Consider the following 24,664-nt stretch of genomic DNA (forward strand, 5'->3'; position numbering starts at 1 on the left):
TTCCCTTTGAAAAACTAACTACAAATGACATAAAGAAAAAGAACCAGTCATTCTTTTGTAAGTAACATGTATTAATGTGGAGTGAAAAATGTAAATTCTTAACATATGCCACCTGTTATATAAAATTTGCTTATTTATACTTTTAGCCAATTTCTAAGTTACAGTAATGTACAAATACTGAATACCCCCAAAATAACACGAGTACATATTCTAACAGAAGAACAGAGATGTGATGAAAGATGAGGTTTCTGAGACAGCATATTTCAGTCCAGAAATATGAATGTAGGAACTAGACTGGTTTGATATTATAAATCATTTCTAGCTACACAGAAAGGATACAGAATGTAGTGTTTGCTTTTACTTTATTAATTTATTTCGCAGGAATCTTTGACTTTCCGAATATGTACTGTTTGGAGGTTTGATGCATGCATAGCCTTTTCAAATGCCTTTGTCTTAATACAATTTCACCTCAAAATAATTTGATTCACAGCATACACAGAAATCTAAAAGAGACACGGTATTTACAAGATTTAATAAGTTCTTGCTGTGGTAGGCAAGAAACTGATCAGTTCTTTTACAGTAGGGAAACATGGACATTGGGTGTCATTATAAATAAGAATTCAGAATTGTTCAGTCTCAAAGCAACATCTCATGGCTTTAGAAATTAAAATTGAGTTGTCATCCTGTTAATCTCTGAATGCTCAAGCCATTCAAAACCTACTTGTATTAAATATTTGGGGATGCAAATAATACAGGAAAAAAAAATACATGTCTGGTGAATGTGGAATCATCAGAATTACCTTTTAAAAAAAGGAAATACTGTTAATTCTTTCAAAAAGATACAGTAGTGGTGCAACAGACAGTGCCAAATTTATTCTGATTTTAAAGTTACATTTCAGTTGTCATTTTTCTCTACAGATATACAGATACACACTGTAACGACTCATTCAAAGTCTGAAGAATGATTACAATATTCAAATAAATCAATTTAAACTATAAGGGGACATCTTCACATTCCAGGGTACATTGTTGATATTTTCGAAGGACAATTTTCCTAGGCCTTATAGTCTTTTTGTTTTATACTGTCAAAAACATTAGTTACCTTTTAAAATACTATATAAAGTTCAGTTGCCACAGAAAGTTGGAATATGAACCTTAGATAACCGGGACAAAGCAATGTCAAAATTTAAGGAAACATTGATTTCTTATAATAATTATAAGTACTAAAGTTGAGACCAGCTCCTTAAAAATTATTAAACTGCTCATCACACTCCCATTTTTTCAGGGAAATAAACAAATTAGCAACACTTTCCCCACCATCATTAATCTGCTCTAAAACTACCTTTATTACAATGCATTTCTTTTGTTTAAAACACCACGCCTCTAACTCTCTCAAACAAGGTCATTATTTGAAACATTTTACAAGGCTTAGAAAGTTTCTGGCTCCTCTTTTGCCACTTTAAACTTTTAAGACCTACCTCAAAACATAAGGGGCAATGTACTTGGACAAAATGACAAATGTGCTGTCAAAAACTCAGTTACAAAACAGTGAAATAATGTAAAATGTATAGTCAGGTCTATGTTACCAGATACATCAAACTGGTTGTAATTTAAGAAAACACCTTTTTCTAGGAACAAGAAGTGCACCAACTGATCCAAAAAGCATAGGCACCTCAGCAGCCAGATCCTTCTTAAAAGGCATCTTTAAAGATGACAGAATTCTTGTTCAAACTGGTCATAAGCCAGAAGTAGTCTATTTATGGGACATAGTTAAATATATCAAATGTATTGGTGTCAAGTACTTTTGCTAATTAAAAAAACTGACTACAGCCTATGTTGGTGTATGAAACATGTGCAGAACCAGAAATGAACGTATACAAAACTCCCGTAAACATCAATCTCTGATGTCTCAAACCCCACCCTCTACACCTATCAAATAAGACTGGTATCTCATTTTTCCTGGCAGGTGAAAACAATAATTTACTAGATAGATCACCAGAGGACTGGAACCATGCATCTACTGTGTGATAACAGTTCAATAACCTGGATGTATGTTCATGCAATAGTTTTAAAGTCATCTACATGGTTTTAATAAAGCATCAAACTGTTTTCATACATGCTACCTTCACCCTCAACTGACAACTGCCAAGTTAACTGCTGCCACTTCAGCATATCACTAAGAATACTGGGTAAACCTTTAGCTAGAACATCAAGCAATATATGTATTTTTACCCTATATTGTTACTTAATACCAAGTGGGGTTTACCATCTCTAAAGAGATATGAAACCATACAAAGGCAAAGGCATTGGCATTATTACAGAACAGGAGGACTGATAGACTTACTGGAGACTGACAGACACCAGTGCTACAAAAGCTTTTAGAGAATGAGTGCTATTTTCAGATCAATGCTTTTAAGCCCATCTGCTTTCTCACCTTTATTTTCACAGTTTTGCCACAGTTGTTATATGAGAGATGTTTTATCAGTGTAATTACATAGCCACGCTAACTCTGTGAGACAAGTAGATACTTTCAGGACATTTTCCACGTATGAAAAAAATGTTTTCAGAGCTGCAGGTACAGTGTGAAATTGTGATTTTGATGGAAAGCTATGGTAAGTTATTATGCCTTTGGTTTCATTATGCTATTAAGTGCAGCTTGTTTTTCCAGATCTGCCAGAGATTACTGCTAAATTAGCATATAATGACAGCTTGAAGCGAGCGTGCGTGCCTGTGTGTGAGTGAAAGAGAAGGGGGACAGCTGGTATGGGAGAGCAGATACTCCTCAGGTGATAACCTGAGGTAAAATTCTTTAGGATTAGGAAACTTACCAATTTTATTGCTGTTTATATGTACCCAAATAAGGGGAGATTCCAAAATCCAATTCTGAGCTTGGAAGAAACGTCAACCGCCCTAATTCAGTGTCCTATTAATAATTTTCTGGTGGTGCACTTTAGTGACTCAAATGATTTTATATCTCCTCAGTTATTTATACTCTAAGTTTCTAGTTTCACAAATAAGGAGTGCTTTAGTATCATCTGAACAAACCTAGTATCATCTCTGAATACAGTATGGTAAAAATTAAGTTCTAAATTTCAAAGTCCTTTGTATTCACCTTTCTCTTAATCTTATTTCTTGACTAGCCTTTTCTTCCTCCCCGAATAGCGCAGTGTGCAACTTTATGATATTGGCTAACTATAATTTTCCTCACACTGATTTGTTAACATATGTGCAAATACATCTTTATTGAACGAGTAATAGTAATTTTTTTCAGCTAGATTAGGATTATGGCACAAGTGTTCTCTGTGCTGTAAACATCATGAACTCATCACAACATTGGAAGGCGGGGCGGCTCTATGGACTGCAAACGTTTCTTATAGAACCACAGCTGAGCTCAAGATTCCAAGTGGATTTTGGAATGGATTTACATTCGGCATACATTCACTATGCTATTGGCAAAGCGCAATTTTACGAGAAGGTCATTCATAAAATCAGAATTTATAAGGACTTGTTGGTTATTTTAAAAACCAGTGGCCTAATAAAAGCATGCAGTAACTTAAAAAATCTATCTATTCTGCGGCATAATTAGGTCTTAGTTACCAGTGTTGATATAGCTTGATGAATCATTGTACAAGCAAAAGGAATCTTATCACCTCTGATTGTACTTTCAAACAAAGGGCATGATATGCCGAATTCCTGACTGCTACAAGTCACATTTTAAAACATCTTATTTCTGTGTTTGAAATTACCCCTGAAAAAAGCAGCAATTACAAATACCCTTATTGTTTTGCCCCCCACCAAAAACATCCTCTGAGTGCTTTTCCCGTCCTTTTCCTCAGTAGGAAGCAACAGGAAGAAGCCTGGGGAGCCTGGGTTTTCCAGAGATCTGTGACCAGGTAAGTCTGCTCTGGCAATTCACAGTTTGTCTGCATAAACTGTAACATGTTACACCATGATTCAAAGTTCTAGTTTATAAAATAAGGGTCACTCAGCAGTAACTTGAATGATTGGGGTTTCACAGAAGAGCTCTTGACTTCTCTGTGTACATTCTTTCAGGAGTGAATCCTTTCCCCATTTCAAGTATCCCTTTCTATCTCTAACTGCACTGAGTTAAGACAGTGGGGGGAAAAATCCTTCCCCATTTTTCCTTTATTGAGCACAAGTGGCTACAGTGTCCTTCTCCCCACCCCCCACCCCATGTCATCTGAAATGAAAAGGCCGGGTAGATGAACAGATTCCCCAGGTTTCCTTTTCTTCTAACGGGTGCTCAAAGTTACACTCTCAACCTAGTGCAGACTCTTGGGAATTCAAGTGTACCGTGGCATCTCACACTGCTCACAGCGATTTAGTGCGGGGTGGTTCAGAAAGGTGCAGCTATCACAATTCCATGGAGCCCCTTCATAGTCTTCATCTCGGGGTTGTATCCGAGGACTCTGTTTGGAGCCACCTGGGTGCTCTAAGAGAAGTTAGGAATGAAAGAGAGAAAACAAAAAATAGACTGAATTTTTTTTCAAAGTATAATCCAAATGGAAATTGAAAATTACCCCCCACCAAAATCAAGGGAAAAGGTTTTGTGAAACGAGAAAGCCAAGTTGTATGCACAGCTGCTAGAAATGTAGAACCAAACAGTAAGTTTAGGATATACAATCTAATTTGTTCTCAACAATTTATTTTATTCCTCCAAGTAGCCAGAAGTCCAGCACAGACTACCTTCCAAGTTTATTGTCTCTAGATAGTGGACAGTTATGCTCTATTCCAGTCAAATGGAAAAATGTTATACAGCATGTTAAATTCTATCTTCTAAGTTCTCCCTCACCACCTCAGCCTGCCAGTGACTCCCACCACCCACAGTACTAGCCATACTGTATCAAACATCTCATAAAATGCGTGCCTTCTTCCTTGAGACTTTCAGCTCCAAAATATTCATGTTTTTAACAATACTGGTTTGTCAATGGTGTGACAGTTCATAAAAGTTTCTCCCAGAAAGGTTAAAACAGAAATATAAAAGACTGTGGTTTTTCATGAAGCTAAATTCATTCAATATGACTTTTATCCTTAATTCTTCCCTTCCTTTTGTCAATTAAATCTTTCAGATATGAGTTATTAAACATGTCTATACCTGGCAATATAAATGCTGGCAGCCTTATGGTGGTCCTCAGGATTTTAAAAAAACTTGAAATTTATATTCCTCCTAGGTCCTCATTCTCTCTGGCCTTGTACTCAAAAAGGTTCTTTGCTTTTAGAGTTGCCTTCCATGAACAGTACCTACTGAAAGTGGAGTTAGGGACTAGCAGGCTCCCAAGTTCCAGCTGGAAAACCACCCTGGAATATGAACAAGGTCAGCAGGCGGGGGAAATCTACCCATACACCTAGAAATCCTCACTAAAAACTGCAAATGGAATTAACATCTAAGGTAAGCAGCTTTCCTACGCAGGTGACAAAAGAAACTGAGATCTGGGGAAGCTTTAATCAGTTACCATCTGGGGTTAAGCACACTGTCCATTGGAAATGTGCTTTATCAGTTGGTCTTTAATGACAAATCTCTGTGTGACTATTCCCCAAGAGGTAATGAGAACTGAGTTTAGACCCTGAACTTTTCTGCAGGTATAGTAAGGCTCAGGCTCAATCAGGAAGGTATTCTCAACCTTCCAGTAGAACAGAAAAACACTGGCTTTTCCAGCCTATTCGTGACTATAAAAAGAGATGGGTTTGTTGACTCTGGCTTCAACTATTGCTTTTAACTGCCCATTAGCATCCACCTTGTTATCTTTTGGCTTGATGAAGTAATAGTTGTATTTTATGGCATGCCCAGAAGAATTTAAACAGAAAATTAATTTTCTGCCTGTTTGGGCTTCCTCCTTCCCCTTTAGCGTGTACTGTGCATTTGTATCAACCCAATCTCCTTAGGAGATACCATTCCTTCTTAATCTTGTCAAGGGTCAGGATGACCCACTCCTCACTTTGTACATGCAGTTCTGGACTGTATAAACTGTTGACACATCATCTGAAGTGTAATTCTTTGTCTAAAACAACTTGCAGAACTGTAGCTGGACTTCTAACAGTCCTCACAGCTTTCTGTCTCCCAGGTTATAATCCTCAGGTGGGTTCAAATAAAAATTTTCCATTTCTTTCTCAGATCACCTACTGATTTTTTCATTGAATATGCATAGTGAAGCTGGCAGGATATCAGATACACCCATGAGGACAGCTGGAGTCTACCCCGAATCGGCACTCGATACCAGCATGGGCCCATTAAGCCCCACCAGCTTCTTGGTACTTCTTAGGTGTTCAGTGAGTTCTTCTGATATCTGGACCTTACTGCCTTGATAATCCTAAGAATTCTATTTGAACTGTTTTTATTTAAGACTTGGACTCTTAAAGAGTCCCACATGCATTTCCTACACAAGGATGGAGGGGATCTTGGGCAGGAGACACAGGGAAACACACGTGGTTGTGTTTTTGGTAAACTGGCCTAAAGAAAAAAAGTTGCTATATGGCTGGAAAAAAACTTCTGGTAGTAAAACAGAGACTTCATTATTTAGCTCCTAAGAACACAGGACATTTTGCTCCTTTCAGCCACATGGTGTTCTCGGGTGACTGACAACCTAGCGTTAGTGTCTGAAGATCAATCCTTGTGACTGGCAGTGGTGGTCCAGCAGGGGAACTCCACTACAACCGTAAATTAAACACTGCTCTTCTAAGGATGCATACGGTAAGGATAAATCATCCAGTGCTCTGATGACCTACAGGCACAGCAGACTGTCAGAAGGAGAAACTGAGCCAAGGGCAACTCTTTGGGGAACTACAGTCAGAAACAGCATCTATCTGATCCACCACAATGTCCTTAGAAAGTTCAGATCATATGCATATTGAAATTCAACCACTAAATCAATACTGGGAAATTGTGCCTCAGGCCCAACAGCTTCCAGGTGGGCAGCAACCTACTGGGATACCAGCTGGGTTTCTGTATGCTTACAAGTACTTACATAATTAGGAATTAAAGGAAATCCCACCCTGGAATGGCCAAGATGGGATTCTTGGGCACTCCAAAACTGCACTGAAGAGAAAGCCTAGCAGAATAGGCTTGTCATGTCACTATCTCTTGGATTACTCTACTGGAAATAAAAGTGATGAGAGGCGTTCTCTTTTCCAAACTGAGGTTAGCAGGAGAAAATATAGGGCTAGCTCCTTGGATCCTTTAAATTGGTAAGTCTTCTAAATTGTTAACATTTTAGAGAGCTCTCATCCTGAAATGCTGTATTAATAGCTATTTTAATTGGTATGCAAAGCCCCCAAAGGCTTTAAAACTCCCAAAATAACCTCAATGAAAGGTACCTAAACAAAAACTTTATAAGCTGACATAATTATGCTCTCTGTCCTTTGAGTCCTTGTATTCTAGTAATTCTCTGAGTTACCGTTCCACTCTGAAGAGAGTATTAAATGGTTATTAGAAATGAGACAACTTAAGACTGTATGCAAGCATCTTCAGATCAAAGGCTGAACTGAGTGCCCTAGGTAAAGAATTTCTTAAACCCAGGGTGGACCCTCAAAAGTTTTTGTAAACAGATAATCAAGATGGGAGGCCACTTCTGACTAAACTGACATGTATCTGATATTCAGAGGCTGACCGGATTTTTTTTTTTTGGCTTCTCCCCAAACTAAATGGGGCTTTCTCAGGTGGCTGAGTAGCAAAGAATCCGTCTGCTAATGCAGGAGACACAAGAGATATGGGTTTGATCCCTGGGTCGGGAAGATCTCCTTGAGAAAGAAATGGCAACCAACTCCAGTATTCTTGTCTGAGAAATCCCATGGACAGAAGAGCTGGGTGGGCTACAGTCCACGGAGCTGCAAAGAGTCAGACATGAATGGGTATGCACGCACACACTAAGTTAAATGAGGACATGAGAAACATTCTACCAAAGGTGGATGGGCATATCAGTCCTCTGATGTCATTAAGGGGGCCATGCACTTCTTTGAGAAATTAAAAAGAGCTGTGCTTGTTTTACAAAACAAGTTTTTACAGAACCAGAGGTGTGGCTCCAGGAACAGTCCAAAGCCCACAATCCTTTAACATGCCCCAAATCTCTTCTATTTATCTTAAGAGGCTTGTGTTAATAAAAAAAAAAAAAAAGAAAAGAAAGAAACTGGGTTATCATATATGTCCACAGTTTGTCATGCCAGCATTTCCTGATTGGCAAATAGTTCATAATTACTTGTTTCTTAAGTTTTTGCTAGAAACTTAAGGTTTCTAATAAGGGAAACATCTTTGTATACAAGGAAGAAAAAGGTATAAGAAATGAAAATGTTTTGTTAATGGAATGGTAAGTAATTTTGTCATAAAGCTGGTTATTTCTAAATGGGAAAGAAAATAAGGAACAAATTAATATGAACATAGAAAGTTGAAGAAAGTTTATGAGAAAAGAATCTTTAGAATGGAATTCTATGGGTGGTCAGGACTAAGTAAATTTGAGTATATGAATTTTAATATTAAAGGGAAAAATGGTACAAAACCTGAATTTGGTTTTCAAAATTTTCTTCTACTATTAATCTGCTTCTGATAACATATTGTAAAGTTCCTTTACATTTTAAGCAATCTATTATACCTTTCTGTATTTGGTTTTGAAACCTTTTATTGTCATTTTGACTAAGGGAAAATAAGTATTGCTTCATAGTAATCGTGAAGCACGATCACGAACTACTAATGATCCTGTTTGTGACTAAGTGCTTTGAAATCTTAATATTTTTGACAAAATTCCTTAAGATCACATTCTAAGTGAAATTCTTTTGACTTCTTAGATAACTGAGGTTTTTCCAAAGGGCCCCTGGAACACCTCAAGAGAAATGTTTCCTCTACTTATCAAAGAAAAGATAATAAATTAGGCTTATCTGGTATGTTAAATTACATGGGAAGCATGGTCAAATGGTGACAAATCTTCTTAGGTTATATTATATGGGTAGATACAGAAATTCTGTTGAGCTCCTAAAAACCTGCTACATGGTACACACTAGCAAAATGTTATCAATCGTAATTATCATAAATCGTGGTATGCCACAGAAATAGGAAAATTTTTGTTCATTTGCATTGCAGTCAGATCTTTTAAAGATGCCTTTATAAGTCCTGTAGAGACCTTTAACTGCTTTATTCTGATGATTTCTGCAAAAAAAAGCTTCATCTTCAAGAAGATATATAGAAAGGACTTTCTGATTGGTATAGATAGGTTTCTAATAACTTTCAGATCATACCACTGAACTGGGTAAGAAATTAGAAGAATGACAAGCCTGATGGCTTCTTAAATCTGATTAACAGAATAACAAGACCAAAGATTAGTTACATAGGACTCAGTGAATTGATGAATATAAGTATTTTTCCCTCTGAAATATTTTGGGTTTGAACTTGTATTTTCCATATATAAGGAAACCTTTCCCTTCAAGCTAATCATGACTTACAGCAACTTTTAAGCACAGTCAACTTTAAAGAGTCTGTATGATAAATTATACTTATGTAAACAATCAGGCCAAGTTTACTGAAGCCAGACTTATTTTGCAAATCTTAATCTGGCGATATTCTATACAAATGAGGGTAATTTTAGAGGGAAAAATTCTACTAAGGACATTATGTTTTCATGTTGTCTTTAAGGTTTTTGTATTTATTGCCCAAGACTAATTACTGTAAAGGTTGTTTCAGTAATCTATCTTTGGATGAAGATCAAATGCCCCATGACCTGCAACGAGGAGAGTATGCATACTGAAAAATACATTAGATAAAGGATTCTTTACAGCCACACTAGAAGGGGCTGTATCAGGCTCTGCAACTCCTATTTCTGACATCCCAAACTGATGAAGACCAGTGCTACCAGATCACCAGGGTGAGGAGAAAACACGCAGGAAGTAGACAGCTGATCCAAGACGCTGGGCCAGGCCAGTATGCCAATTAATTTAATAATTGTTCACATGCTTGCTTATGAACCCAATGGTGTTCCTCCTTATAACTGTGCTTTGACTTCAAATGGATGGAATGGCCCTCAGTACTTTCTCAAAGACTCTCTCCCAGATTATAATTCTCAGGTTAGCGCAAATAAAATTTTTCATTTCTTCCGCAGATCAACTATTTTTTTTGCATCTACAGGCTCACGACTCCTAAAGATGTAAGTGTAATAGTTGTATCTTTTGTCTTATATGGAGGAATAAAAGACACTTCTGTTGAAGCTTCTGTTTGAGGAAAAATGTGCTGTATGCCATTTCCATAAAAGGGCCTCTCTTGAATAGTAGTCTTTATGCTTTTCTAGGGCAGGCAACTTGTTATTTTGTGAAGAATTTATGATAGTCAGAAAAGTTCAGATGTTAAACCCATAAACTGTTATACTCCATCTTTCTGTGCTAATTCCAAACACAGCTTTCAGTTTTAGATTGTGGCAATGCAAATGTTTAATATGTAAAGGTTTTTCAAACTTTTTTTCTAACCTACAGAAATAACTGGAAAATCTTTTAAACTAACTAATCTAGGGTACCTGGGGCTCTCTTCACTGTTTTGACTGTAGGGGAGAAAAATTCTTTTTCCTCTACCTTTCTGAGTTCTTGGCTGAGACACCCGTGCAATAAAAGATTAAAGTTTATTAACATGTATACTCCCGTATACATGAGTGATACCCAGGAAAACTGAGTAACTTGCTGGGATGGCTGAAATCTTAGCATCTTTAGCTAAGACAGAACAGACTGGAGTGTGTATGGGAGTTTACCAGGAAAAGCAGAGTAAATAAACACAAGGTTTGTTATGCAGATTTAAGTCAGTGCCTTCTCCATTGAGGATCTTGTCATTTAGAGTCACAAGAGAGACACAGGAGACTGCCTTTATAAATGTAAATGTCCCTTACAAAAGGGTATAACTAATATTTCCGAGCTTTCTAGTATCTGCAGTTGCTCAGCATAATCCTAATGCCAAAGAGGCATATTTTGGGATGGCATGTTATGTTACTCTTCAATACCATAACAATGTAATTTGGAACAGCAAGTCATGGTGAAGTAACTAATCAAAAAAATATGTAAATGGCATCTAAGAATTATTGTTGGTCCTAAAAAAAGACACTGCTCATTTCATCACAGGGTACGTGCTTGTGTGCTAAGTCACTTAAGTTGTGTCCGACTCTCTGTGACCCTAGGGACTGTAACCCGCTAGGCTCCTCTGTCCATGGAATTCTCCAGGCAAGAATCCTGGAGTGGATTCCTGGAGAGCCATGCCTTAAATCTCCTTCAAGGGATCTTCCTGACCCAGGAATCAAACCAGTGTCTCTTGGATCTCCTGCACTGCAGGTGGGTTCTTTACCACTAGCACCCATTCCCTGGTGGCTCTGATGATAAAGAATCCATTTGCAATGCAGGAGACCCAGGTTTGATCCCTGGGTTGGGAAGACACCCTGGGAAAGGGAATGGGTTCCTGCTCCAGTATTCTTGACTGGAGGGCTACAGTCTGTCCACGGGGTCACAAAGAGTTGGACACTGCTGAGCAACTAACAGTCATTGTAGGGAAACTGCTTAAATAAAAGCATGTAAAATCCCAAAGACATTTTAGATGTTTGCTTTCATTTGATTTAAGGTGTGAGATGTTTTATGGAATATTAAAAAGCAAAGATGTCTCATGCCTCGTGGAAAACAAAACATCTAAAGAATATGTATATTTATATACAAATAAGAACTGAGTGTTTCCTTTAAGACTATTTTTAAATGGATTAAACTTAATTGGGAAATTTTTCGTAAAAATGACTGTCCTTACAAATGTCAAAAGTTAGCAACTTACAGGTTAATCCATATTGTTTGTATTATATAATAATGGAAACATAGGAGAAACTGATCAAAAGGATACAACTCAAACTGTAAAAAATTCTCAACATTTTCTATAGTTTTACAGATAACCTCATAGAAAAGTTATTTTTCAAATAACTGGAAATATGCCAACTAGGCAAAGAAAGGGTATGTTCTGTAATTATATGAAGTACAATGTAGTTTCATGGTTGGTTTGTTCCTATGGTGGAGACCTTTTCACCCAGTTATATACTATTTCTGCATTAAGGGGAATTTAAGAAGTATCATGTGTGGCCTTGTTTTCTGTGTTGAGTGTGTCAGTCACTCAGTCATGTCCAACTCTTTGCAACCCCATGGATTGGGACCTGCCAGGCTTCTCCATCTATGGAGTTCTCCAGGCCAGAATACTGCAGTGGATTGCGATTTCCTTCTCCAGGGGATCTTGCTGACCCAGGGATCAAACCTGGGTCTCCCGCATTGTAGGCAGACTCTATTGTCTGAGCCACCTGGGAAGACTAAACACTAAGAATCTGTCCAATATGGTGGGCTACTAGCCACTTGATATGCAGTCACTCTGAATTGAGATGTGCTGTAAATAGAAATTATATACCAAATTTTGAAAAGTTAGTATGAAATAAAGAAGGTACAAAAAATACTTCACTCTTAAACTTTGGCTAAGGGAAAATTTTAAATCATGTATGTGGCTCTAATTGTGTTGCTATTGGACTGCACAGCCTTAGAAACTCAGTAAAGAGTAATGTCTTAAAGGAAAACAAGGTTGACCTTTACTTATGATAACTCTACATGGCTTAACACATGTGTTTGGACACTGCACAAAGTCTAGACATACAAGTACAAACCATCTGCAGCTGCTGCCTGGGTGTCATGGACGTCCTCCTGTACTCTGGAGGTCACGCTAATTCTTCGGGCTTTCCTCTCAATTGTGCAGGGGTCTGATGAGTCTGCATGAGAAGAAGCAAAGCCAGGAAGAAGGGATCAAGCCGTTCATTAGAAGAGAGTGGACAGGCTCTCAAGAATCTTTCATAGGACACATGCAGTATTTATTCTTTGTGTTACTTGATGCTACCATTAGTTCTCCCAGGAAGGCAAGGGCCGTATTTAATACTGCTTTTACAACCTATCCAGAATGGCTCTTAAAAGTTTTTTCATCCTCTCTCATTACTTGGAATGCATGCCTGATTTCACCAATTTCCCAGGTTCGAGTGAGTTAGGGTGCAAACTTAGTGCTAATAATTAAATGTCAGTATGCACACAAAATTTGGGACATTATACTTTAGCAATTCCCTGATTAACCAAGAGTTACTAGAAAATTATGGGTTTAAAGTCCACTATCCATATTAAAGGTAACAGTAGACTACAGCATTTTATAAATAAAGAACCAAAATAGTACTTGAAAAATCAAAACCAACTGAAAGTAATATTATGTACTGGTAACACATACTCCTCAGTTGTTCATAAATTCCAGTTACCTATGTGTGCAGAAGTCCAGCAGCCCTCACAACATGGACTGCAGGCATACCCATTTCTGGCTAGAATACTGTTTCTATTAATTTTTAGGTAATCAGTAAGCAGTGTTTTGTATTAAGTAAAAACAGTAGAGTCTGGCTGCAATGTGGGAGACCTGGATTCGATCCCTGGGTTGGAAAGATCTCCTGGAGAAGGAAATGGCAACCCACTCCAGTATTCTTGCCTGGGAAATCCTGTGGTCAGAAGAGTCTGGTGGGCTACAGTCCATGGGATCACAAACAGTTGGATACAACTGAGCAACTAACACATACACAAAAGTAAAAAAAAGGCAGACTTCATATTATTTAACCTTAAGAGACAAACATTTTAAATTTTGTAATCTGCTCTAAGCCTATAAGCAGTCCTCTAGTTCAACCAACCTTTGGAGACCAGTGTTTCACAATGGTAAGTGTTGTGAAGCAAAGTAAACATCTCCTTTAGGCGCCAAAGAATAAGTTCTATTTCTTAGATTTGTAACCCCATCACATACCTCCTTCTCACTGACTCTTATAACAACCCTGTAAAGAAGCTAAATATTTGGACTGATCACCTCTATTGGTGTACAAACTGGATATAAACAAGGTCAGGTGGCCAAGACAATCAGAACCAGTGCCAAAGTTGTATGACAGCAAGGTCAGTGCCCTCTCCACTGTAAGTCAAGGTGGGGGGGATACTTTCTGAATCAGCTGAAGAGCTTACACACACACACATGCTGCTTAACTGCAAAGTCTAGTCCAAAAAGGTTTCTCTGTCTTTCCTTCTTTCTCTTAAATTATCACACTTATTATTCAGATAAACATCTATATTCCACTTGGATAGTCTAAGTCTTGTGCATTTCCATATGAATTTCAGAATCAGATTAATGCATACCAAAAAAAGAAAAGTTAGTTAAAATTGGGTATCTTAACAATATTGATTTAAAAAAGACATGGCTTATGACTATTTAGGTATTATTTGATTTCTTTTGGTAGTGTTTTATCATATTCAATGTACATATCTGGTTAAATTTATTAGTGTGTCACTTTTTAACTCTAATTGTCACTTCTGGGTATCTCTAGATTTTCTTCACAAATAATCATGTCATCTGGAATGGCTGCTGAATTCTATCAGATGTTTTTTCCTGTATAATGGAATTATTATATGCTTTTTTCCTTTACTTTCTGAACACTGCATCCTTGAGCTAAACCCAAGTTGGTCATGATGTATTATCTTTTTTTATATTGTGAATATTCTTTGTTTTGGCTTTTATGTTCATGAGGATTTGATCTGTAAGTTTGTTTTCTTTTGGGGAGGTAGGTAATGTGCATCAGGTTTTGGAATCAGAGTCCTACTGGCTTCATAAGAAAATTAGATGCTTTCCTTCCTTCTCTGTTTCCTCAGAATTTGTATGGTATTATCTCTTCATTAAATACTTGATTTCTATGAGGATCACCAGTGTCACCATCCAGTTCTGAAGTTTTCATTGTGGGGAAACTTTTGATAATGGATTCAATTTATTTAATTACATACACAACTATTATTTCATCCTAGCTTTTCATTTCTGATTTTGGTAATCTGTTTTTTTTCCTGTTTTTTTTTTAATTCTTCAAAGATCAAATGTTTGGTTTTGATAAGTTTCTCTGTTATTTTTGTGTCATCAATGGTTCTTGTATTTTCTTTCTTCCACTTACTTTGGTTCTTTTCTCGAGTCTTAGGTAGAGTTGTATGTCACTGATATTAGATCTCCTTGTCTTACATGAGCATTTAAAGCTATAAATTTCCTTCTATGTACTACTGTAAAGAATCAGGCCTTGCTCAAAGAGAGGTCTAGCTTTGTCCCTAGCTCCTGGAAGATTACCTCCAAAATCCTGAAATGTCCCAAGAAATAGAAGTATTTTTATTACATATGGTGGGCCCTTCAAACCATAGAATTTATGCTAATAAGGTGGTTCACACTGGATATATCCCTTAAATAGGGTGATTCTTCCTTGAATCAATTCACTAGACACAAATCTAGTACTTGGTAGTCATCCATTAAGATTCTTCTTCACACTGTTTTTAGACAGCAGGAGGCTATTTTAAATTCAGGTCAGTTGAAATATCCGTAGTACTATTAAAGAAAAGAACATGTACTCCATTGCAACCTATAAATGAAATACTTAAAACACTTTGTACTGAGTGTTGCACACAAAGCTGTTCAACCAAAATTTAAGTACTGTAGCTAAGGTAACATTATTCGTGTAGAATTTTCAATTCTGCTTTAAGTTTTGAGATTATAAAATGTTATATCCTTAGGTAATGCATTTTCCAATATCAATATTATGTCTTGATGATCAGTTTATCTTGAGTTGCTTAAAGCAAAAAGAGATTAAGCAAAAAAACATTAAGATATGAAATGCATAGTTCATGACATTCTTGAGAATTATTAGAATGGAGAAGAAAATGATTAATTGGAAGTTCCGTATATCACACGGAAATGATTTAAAAATGATGCAAAAGTGACTCCTCCAAATCTTGGTTATGTAGCATTTATTTTGTCCTTGATGAAGAGATACCTAGTGTCAATCTAACTGCTATGCCCTCCTGTTAAATACACAAGGATTCTTTTGTGGCCTCTCAAATAATCCTAGAAATTGAAGAAAGTAGAGAAAACCACTAGACCACTCAAATCACTTATGACTTATACAGTGGAAGTGAGAAATAGATTTAAGGGACTAGATCTCATAGAGTGCCTGATGAATTATGGACCGAGGTTCGTGACACTGTACATGAGACAGGAATCAAGACCAACCCCAAGAAAAAGAAATGCAAAAAAGCAAAATGGCTGTCTGAGGAGGCTCTACAAATAGCTGTGAAAAGAAGGGAAGTGAAAAGCAAAGATATACCCATTTGAATGTGGAGATCAAATAGCAAGGAGAGATAAGAAAGCCTTCCTCAGTGATCAGTGCAAAACAATAGAGGAAAACAATAGAATGGGAAAGTCTAGAGATGTCTTCAAGAAAATTAGAGATACCAAGGGAACATTTCATGCAAAGATGGGCTCGAAAAAGGACAGAAATGGTATGGACCTAACAGAAGCAGAAGATATTAAGAAGAGGTGGCAAGAAAACACAGAATAACTGTATAAAAAAGAGCTTTACAACCCAGATAATCACGATGGTGTGATCACTCACCTAGAGCCAGACATCCTGGAATGTGAAGTCAAGTGGGCCTTAGAAAGCATCACTATGAACAAAGCTAGTGGAGGTGATGGAATTCCAGTGGCGCTATTTCAAATCCTGAAAGATGATGCTGTGAAAGTGCTGCACTCAATATGCCACCAAATTTGGAAAACTCAGCAGTTGCCACAGGACTGGAAAAGTCAGTTTTCATTCCAATCCCAAAGAAAGGCAATGCCAAAGAATGCTCAAAGTACCACACAACTGCACTCATCTCACACGCTAGTAAAGTAATGCTTAAAATTCTCCAAGCCAGGCTTCAGCAATACATGAACCGTGAACTTCCAGATGTTCAAGCTGGTTTTAGAAAATGCAGAGGAACCGGAGATCAAATTGCCAACATCCACTGGATCATGGAAAAAGCAAGAGAGTTCCAGAAAACATCTATTTCTGCTTGATTGACTATGCCAAAGCCTTTGACTGTGTGGATCACAATCAACTGTGGAACATTCTGAAAGAGATGGGAATACCAGAGCACCTGACCTGCCTCTTGAGAAACCTGTATGCAGGTCAGGAAGCAACAGTTAGAAGTGGACATGGAACAACAGACTGGTTCCAAATAGGAAAAGGAGTACATCAAGGCTGTATATTGTCACCCTGCTTATTTAACTTATACACAGAGTACATCATGAGAAACGCTGGGCTGGAAGAAGCACAAGCTGGAATCAAGATTGCCGGGAGAAATATCAACAACCTCAGATATGCAGATGCTGCTGCTGCTAAGTTGCTTCAGTCGTGTCAGAATCTGTGGGACCCCACAGACGTCAGCCCATCAGGCTCCGCTGTCCATGGGATTCTCCAGGTAACAACACTGGAGTGGGTTGCCATTTCCTTCTCCAATGCATGAAAGTGAAAAGTGAAAGTGAAGTCGCTCAGTCGTATCTTTCTGACCCCATGGACTGCAGCCTACTGGGCTCCTCCATCTATGGGATTTTCCAGGCAAGCAAACTGGAGTAGGGTGCCATTGCCTTCTCTGAGATATGCAGATGACACCACCCTTATGGCAGAAAGTGAAGAAAAACTAAAGAACCTCTTGATGAAAGTGAAAGAGGAGAGTGAAAAAGCTGGCTTAAAGCTTAACATTCGGAAAACTAAGATCATGGCATCTGGTCCCATCACCTCATGGCAAATAGATGGAAAACAATGGCTCACTCTATTTTTCTGGGCTCCAAAATCACTGCAGATGGTGACTGCAGCCATGAAATTAAAAGACATTTGCTCCTTGGAAGAAAAGCTATGACCATTCTAGACAACATATTAAAAAACAGAGACATTACTTTGCCAACAAAGGTCTGTCTAGTCAAGGCTATGGTTTTTCCAGTGGTCATGTGTGGATGTGAGAGTTGGACTGTGAAGAAAGTTGAGCACTGAAGAATTGATGCTTTTGAACTGTGGTGTTGGAGAAGACTCTTGAGAGTTCCTTGGACTGCAAGGAGATCCAACCAGTCCATCCTAAAGGAGATCCGCCCTGAGTATTCATTGGAAGGACTGATGCTGAAGCTGAAACTCCAATACTCTGGCCACTTGATGCGAAGAGCTGACTCATTGGAAAAGACCCTGATGCTGGGAAAGATTGAGGGCAGGAGGAGAAGGGGATGACAGAGGATGAGACAGTTGGATGGCATCACCAACTCAATGGACATGGGTTTGGGTGGACTCTGGGAGTTGGTGATGGACTCAGAGGCCTGGCGTGCTGCAGTTCGTGGGGCTGCAAAGAGACACGACTGAGTGACTGAACTGAACTGAAAGCTATTTAAAAAATAAATTATATATTCCATTTTAGTTATGCTTGACAATAACTCTCAGTTAGTTTTTGTAGTTTTTTAGAAAGTAAAGTTTATCAATAGCATAACATTTAAAATGCTATCTCTAATGAAATTTCTTTAGCTTTTTAGATGAACTCCGAAATGGTTTTCACATGCATTTCTGTGACGTCTGTGACATTTTGCTACTCACCTTTTTTAGGCGGCTTGGGTGGTACAACTGGACCAGGTTCTATGTTGTCATAAAAGTTATTCATAGCTTTTGGATCAAAGTTTCCTATAAAGAAAATAAAATCAGCAGGCATTTAGGGGTCTTTCTCCTGTTACATGCGTTTTTTTTTGTTAGGGAAAATATAGGAGGGAAAAAACCTAAAAAGTGGAGCTGTTTTTCCAGGAGTTTATAATTCATTATAGTGTCCTACTGTTCTCTCACTGAAAGCGTTTAAGCATTGTGAGAAAGGACCCAAGTGTCCTTCTACAATCTATCATGCAAAGGAACATTTTTTAACTATAAAGCTTCTCTCTTCACAGGATTAAGTATGCGGCACAGCTAGGTAAATGAAGAAGAGAAATGAAAGGATGACTGAACTGATTTTCCTGTTTGTTTTGATGTTAATAAACAAAACCATGACACAGCTTACATTTGTGTCTGTTGTATTTACCTTAAATTTTTATTCATTATAAATTCAGGTAAAGAAGAATCTATACATATACACTGACAAAGATTATTGAAGTTGTTATGATATCAGCAGCTTAGGGATTCCAATCTTTAAGAAAAGGAGAATCTTAAATGTTGCCTATGCTGCTGCTGCTGCTGCTAAGTCGCTTCAGTCGTGTCTGACTCTGTGCGACCCCATAGATGGCAGCCCACCAGGCTCCTCTGTCCGTGGGATTCTCCAGGCAAGAATACTGGAGTGGGTTGCCATTTCCTTCTCCGAACGTTGCCCATAGACTTATCAATAATAAAAAAAAATGATATGCTGTCAATTTCAGCATAACAGAACAATCTCATCTCTCTCATTTAAACTGTTTACTCCCTGATACAGTTTCTGTTTCAGCTCCTTCTCCTGACATGATTCCTCTAAGGTCGGTTTTGATCCAATGCCAGCTTTGGGTCCCTATGTTCACATCTGTGAACCTGTCATTGCAACCTGCCAGTAGTTCTGCACAATTCCAGTTAAGCTTTTAAACTGTATCCATGCTTATTCACAGAGGATGTTGTGTGGTACTGATAGCTTAAATATATTGAATCTCCTTAATTTTAAACCCAGTTTTTTTTTTCCCTAAGAAAGTTTTGCTCACCAAAAGTAAAAATAAAGCTGCCTTTTATCAATCATGTACTGATAACTATCAAATCCAAATGCTGCACGTCAGAAAATGTCTAGAATTTCTAAATGAAAAGCTGAGGTTGGAAACTCAGTACAAAATTTATGGAACTTAGTATAAAATAGATATACCTGGACCCCTTATGAAGGGAGATTAGAATCTGCTGCAATGCAACAGACCCAGATTTGACCCCTGGTTCGCGAAGACCCCCTGGAGAAGGAAATGGCAAGTCACTCCGGTATTCTTGCCTGTAGAGTTCCATGGACAGAGGAGCCTGGCAGGCTACAGTCCATGAGGTCACAGTCGGACACCACTGAGCGACTAACACAGCACCAAAAAGAGCTCTTTGTGGCCCACTGGAGACCAAAAACACAGGTAGGTCTTTGTTTATAAAACCTTGAGAATGGTTTTCCTTGCACGTCCTACTATAGAAGTACTTTTTATTACATTTAGGTATGCTGTGTTTAATAATTTTCTGAAAACAAATCCCATGATGGCTCATGAAAGCCATAATGGTACTTAATTTATTTATTAGATCTTTTTATGGTTTACGATGCTGTATATGTTATTTCTTCAATTTCTTGAGTTACAGCTGCTGATTTAATTTCTAGATCCTATAAGGCCTTTACTAAAAATATCCTAATGCAATGTTTCAGGGATTCTTGTTTATCTTCAAAGAACACAGAAACAAAATAATGGATGGAACCTTCTAATATCTTAACAGTAGTTTATATAATCTCTCATACAGTGTCTTTCACTGCTTATAGCTACTAGGCTGTAGAGTTCCTAGGCTTCTGAAAATAAGGGTACTCAACCAGAGTGCTCAGGTTTCACATAGAAATGTGCTTCTGTCTATTATACAAAGTTCCATATCTTTTTATTCTCCTGCCTCTACTGTGTAATCTTGGTTTAAAATGGTAATGGGGTACTTGAGAAGAGAGTAGAAGCTCTCTCAGCTGCCATAATTAGAACAGTAAGTAATGTTGGGTTGGCTGACTCGCATACAGAATTGTTAACACAGCAACCTTAAGGATAGAAAAATAGGATCAAAGCAATATTTCAATGTTAGACCAAGACCTTTTCTTTGTGTGTGTTGACCCGACTTCTATATTGTCTTTCAGAAATAAATGCTACCTGTAATGATGACTTAAAGTAGGGGTGAGCAAACTTTTACTGTAAAGGGCCAGACAATAAACATTTTAAGCTTTGTAGACCTGAAATACAGCTGTAAGCCCTCAACTGTGGTGTTCAAACACAAAAGCAGGCCCAGACAATATGTAGAGAAATGGGTGTGGCTATGTTCCACTGAAACTATTTACAAAAACAGACAGCAGGCTAGTTTGCTCCACCGCGATCTATAATTTCCTGTTTTCATTTTAGAATGGAGAAAAAAAAAGATATTTTAAGAACAGTTAATTTGAGACTAGAATCCTATTAGATGTTTATGATTTTCCTTCATAGCCTTTTTCAGTTGTTTTCACTGTATCTAATTCAGTCTCTATGTTTTTGTAGTGTCTGCCCTTGAGTCTTTATAAAGCATCTGCCTATCATTTTAATAGAAAGAGCAGCATTTCTTACATCCATATCCATTTTAAAAACATTATGCCAGTTATCATCCTTTTGTAATCTAAGCAGGTTTGAGAACAGGCACAACTGTCTGTTGGTAAGCAGACAATTCAGCTGATGGGAGCAATAGTATATGGACTTGCCAGAATGCAGCCTCATGGCTGGATAGTTTACAGAGGAAAATGAAGCATATCTCTAACCTGGTGAGCTGAGTAAATTAAGTGAACTCAGGGAGCTTTTACTGTAGTAGATTTCAATCAGAAAGCCACAAAAATGAAGTCTCTAAGATACAGTTGAATGTTTTCATGTAACAGATAACAAAATGGCATGCAGATTTTCCTTTTAAACTGAGTAATCTGATGTTCCAAGTTGGGATCCCTGTTTGCAACCCACTCCAGTATTCTTGCCTGGAGAATCCCACGGACAGAGGAGCTTGGTGGGCTACCGTCCACGGGGCACAAAGAGTCGGACACGACTGAGCGACTTCACTTTCTTTCACTTTCTTAGATGACTATCACATAAATCTACTGTGTTTTAGAAATAAAACCCAACAGTTTATGAAATAGTCTATGATTAAAAGATGATAAATAAAGAGTGCCACCTTTTATAAAACAGTCCAAATGGTAAGAACTTAATGATGAAGTTGTTAAGTGAAATTATTTTTGATCACCTAAATATAGTCTGACTGTGGGGTAAGGGATGTCTATACCACGACTGTGATCTTGTAAAAGGTAGTTTTAACCCATTATCTCTGTAAAACCAAAATGATTGCTATTGAAGCAGCATAACACACCACAGTATTACTTATGGTTTACCAAATAATCAAGTCTATACCTCTAGATTGAAGGAGGTCAACTTCTTTCAGTGTACAGTCAACATTTATCTGGAGTTGTCTGTTCATGCTTCTCAATCTTGTCATTTCCTCAGGCTATGGTAAGAAAGGACCCAAAATAGCAATTGTGGGAAAGTCATTATCAAGCCCAACATTTAAGAACTGGCATTCATGTTAACTGTTCTGATAGGTTATTACCAAGAAAATGGCCTTAATCCCTTAAAGGGCATGTTTAAGAAGTCTTTATACTATGTTTTCCAAGGAATAGGTGAAATGGCGACATCAATATGGACACATAAAAACAAAATCCTCACATAATGTGGCGGGGCTATCATAGTACACTATGTTCTCTCATACAAATACTACCATATATTAATCACACAGCATTGAGAATATTTTCTTTCTACATTTGCATGGTAAGGGAAACTAAGCATCAACCTTGTAAACAAGCAGTTTCCATGATTTCAGTCTTGTCAAGGCTGGTAAAAATTACAGTGGTACTTTTTTTAATGAATAGTTACTGTCAGGCACTATGTTCACCAGAAGTCTCTCACTCTTGCCTCAAAATAATCTTCCCAGGTAAGTACTGATATCACCCCCAGGGTACATATGAAGCTGAGGCACAAACAGGTCATATAATTTTCCCGAGGTTCTTAAAAACTCATAATGGGCAGATCCAGGATTTATATAGAAGTTGTCTTTAGAAACTTCTCTAGAAATCTTTGCATCTTCTGTTTTTCCTTCATAAAAGGAAGCTAGTAACCTACTGCATGGAAATTGCAGGAACAAATAGATTCCATTCTCCCCCCAAGTCTGTTTCTTTCTGCCTTGACATGAACATGAGACGTTGAAATATGAAGAGAGCCCTATTTTTCGATTAGGTTAAGCTTTTTGGAAGCCTCCACTTCCCCCAACGTTCTGAATGTCTTTACTATTTACATATAAGTACAGTAAAAAATGAAGTTAAGTGTTTAGACTCTAGAGGTAATGAAGCTTTCAGCACAGTACAGCTAACTTACTAAGGTGACTGTAACTACGTGAAGTAAAAGATAAATATCTGCTATCACAGGAAGACAGAAGAAAATCATCTTCTGCTAAACATGGTCTTTTACTAAAAGGGTAAATATAAAAGTGAAGGAAAATCTGGGAAATGGGTTAATTCCAAATGATGCAAGATACTATCCTGTTAGGACATCTCAGAATATCTGGGGAATGTCCATTAAATTAGGTGGTGTCAAAAGTTTTAAAAAATTGATGTAACAGGCAGTCTATAATAACTGCAACAATCCCTTGGAATGACAGGGGAACAAAAACATCATTGAGAAATAGTTATCATGGATTGCTCTTCTCATTCCTATGTTAACATGTAAAATAAATGCTTATACCTTGTCTATATTAACTATTAAAACTGTAAAACACATCTGAGCATTGTAGTAAAGCACTTGTTCAAGGGTTTCAAAAAGTGATGCTGTCTTCCCAGGAATATATGAAAAAAATCTAGTCTTTGCTTTGTAGAATTTTGGAGAAAATCAAGTACCTAAAGGAGCAAATCCTTCTAACATATTTGTGGGCAGAGGGGGCTATTTCAGGCAGAGTGGTCTTGAACAGTGAAGCTGTGTAATCAGGTATGGAAATAACTATAATAAACGTTATAGTCAAGAGGCCACTGCACATTTGTTGCTAACAACCAAAAGGCTCTTGTCAACACGCTCATTTCCAAAGACAACAGAACCCTTGGTACTCACTAAACTATGATTTTTTCTGTCAGATTCCTATGTCTCCTAATAGCTTTGGAGTGAGGGGACAATAGCTGTTTCTGGACCATCACTAATATTTGTAGGAAACTATAGTGTATTTTCATGAAGGTGGGGTTTCAAGATGGGTTTGGTGTAATTTAACCTTGCTTGTTTGTAAAATTCCAGAATACTTAACATCTGACATTTCTGAGGAATAAAATAGCTTGTACAAAACGTGGCAGAAATACCTTAATTCACCTGTTCTATCAGTTGGAGAATATTTGTCAGAGAGAAGAAGGTCAAAGACCAGTGATGTTCTTTCATGGTTTGGCCTTGATTATGCATCCGGGACTGTGGGTTGGTTGATGCCACCACCCAATTAATCAGACGACCAATGAAGAGGAAAATAACTTGTGGGATGGAGTAAGTGGAAGCGCTGATGAGTAAAATCTTGTTATCCTTCAAGGTATAACTTAAATTTCCCCCTTGTCCATGCAATTGTCACATCTTTCAGAGTTCTATCTCAGAACTCTCAAAGTAGTTAATATCATTACCATGTAGTTGGCCAGCACTATTGATTCACTGTGTTACATTAGCTTTTCCTCCCCCATGTACAGGTTCATGGATCCATGTATGTCTTTTTGCATACAGATGTGGTTAAGCGATGACATCTCTCACAGCATTTAATAAAAGGCTTTGCAAACAACAGCCTGAGAGAAATGATGGCTATTAGGCATTTTTCACTTCAGTCCTCCTTGGAAAGATTATTTTGCTGATCCTCTAAGTTTCTGCAACTGTACCTATAGTTGGTCACAAATATGCATTTCAGTTTGACGAGGCACATGGGTTTCTAACCAGGTTTTCATGCACTACTAGTTAAAGAAGCGATATAAGCATTAGCAATGAGCCTCTAGGAACAAAAAG

General features: G+C 37.7%; 1 protein-coding gene across 10 annotated transcripts in view; it reads right to left on the reverse strand.

The window, feature by feature from the left end:
* Window positions 1-345: 345 nt before the first annotated feature.
* The window catches only part of TAB3 (TGF-beta activated kinase 1 (MAP3K7) binding protein 3), a 92,708-nt gene continuing 68,389 nt past the window's right edge, over window positions 346-24,664 (reverse strand). For 5 of the 10 annotated variants that reach the window (XM_060407866.1, XM_060407865.1, XM_042242255.2 and 2 more), the window contains 4 exons: window positions 22,007-22,100; window positions 18,474-18,557; window positions 12,654-12,755; window positions 346-4,453 (listed from right to left, as the gene is read on the reverse strand). In XM_060407866.1, the coding sequence (XP_060263849.1) occupies window positions 4,305-4,453; window positions 12,654-12,755; window positions 18,474-18,557; window positions 22,007-22,100 (429 nt within the window). In that variant the 3' untranslated portion in view covers window positions 346-4,304. Of the gene's footprint in view, window positions 4,454-12,643; window positions 12,756-18,473; window positions 18,558-22,006; window positions 22,101-24,664 lie in introns of all 10 variants that reach the window. The other 5 variants (XM_060407867.1, XM_060407868.1, XM_015104845.4 and 2 more) reach the window with 2 other exon arrangements.

The sequence above is a fragment of the Ovis aries genome, chromosome X (genome assembly GCF_016772045.2).
Source record: "Ovis aries strain OAR_USU_Benz2616 breed Rambouillet chromosome X, ARS-UI_Ramb_v3.0, whole genome shotgun sequence".
Lineage (NCBI taxonomy): Eukaryota > Metazoa > Chordata > Mammalia > Artiodactyla > Bovidae > Ovis > Ovis aries.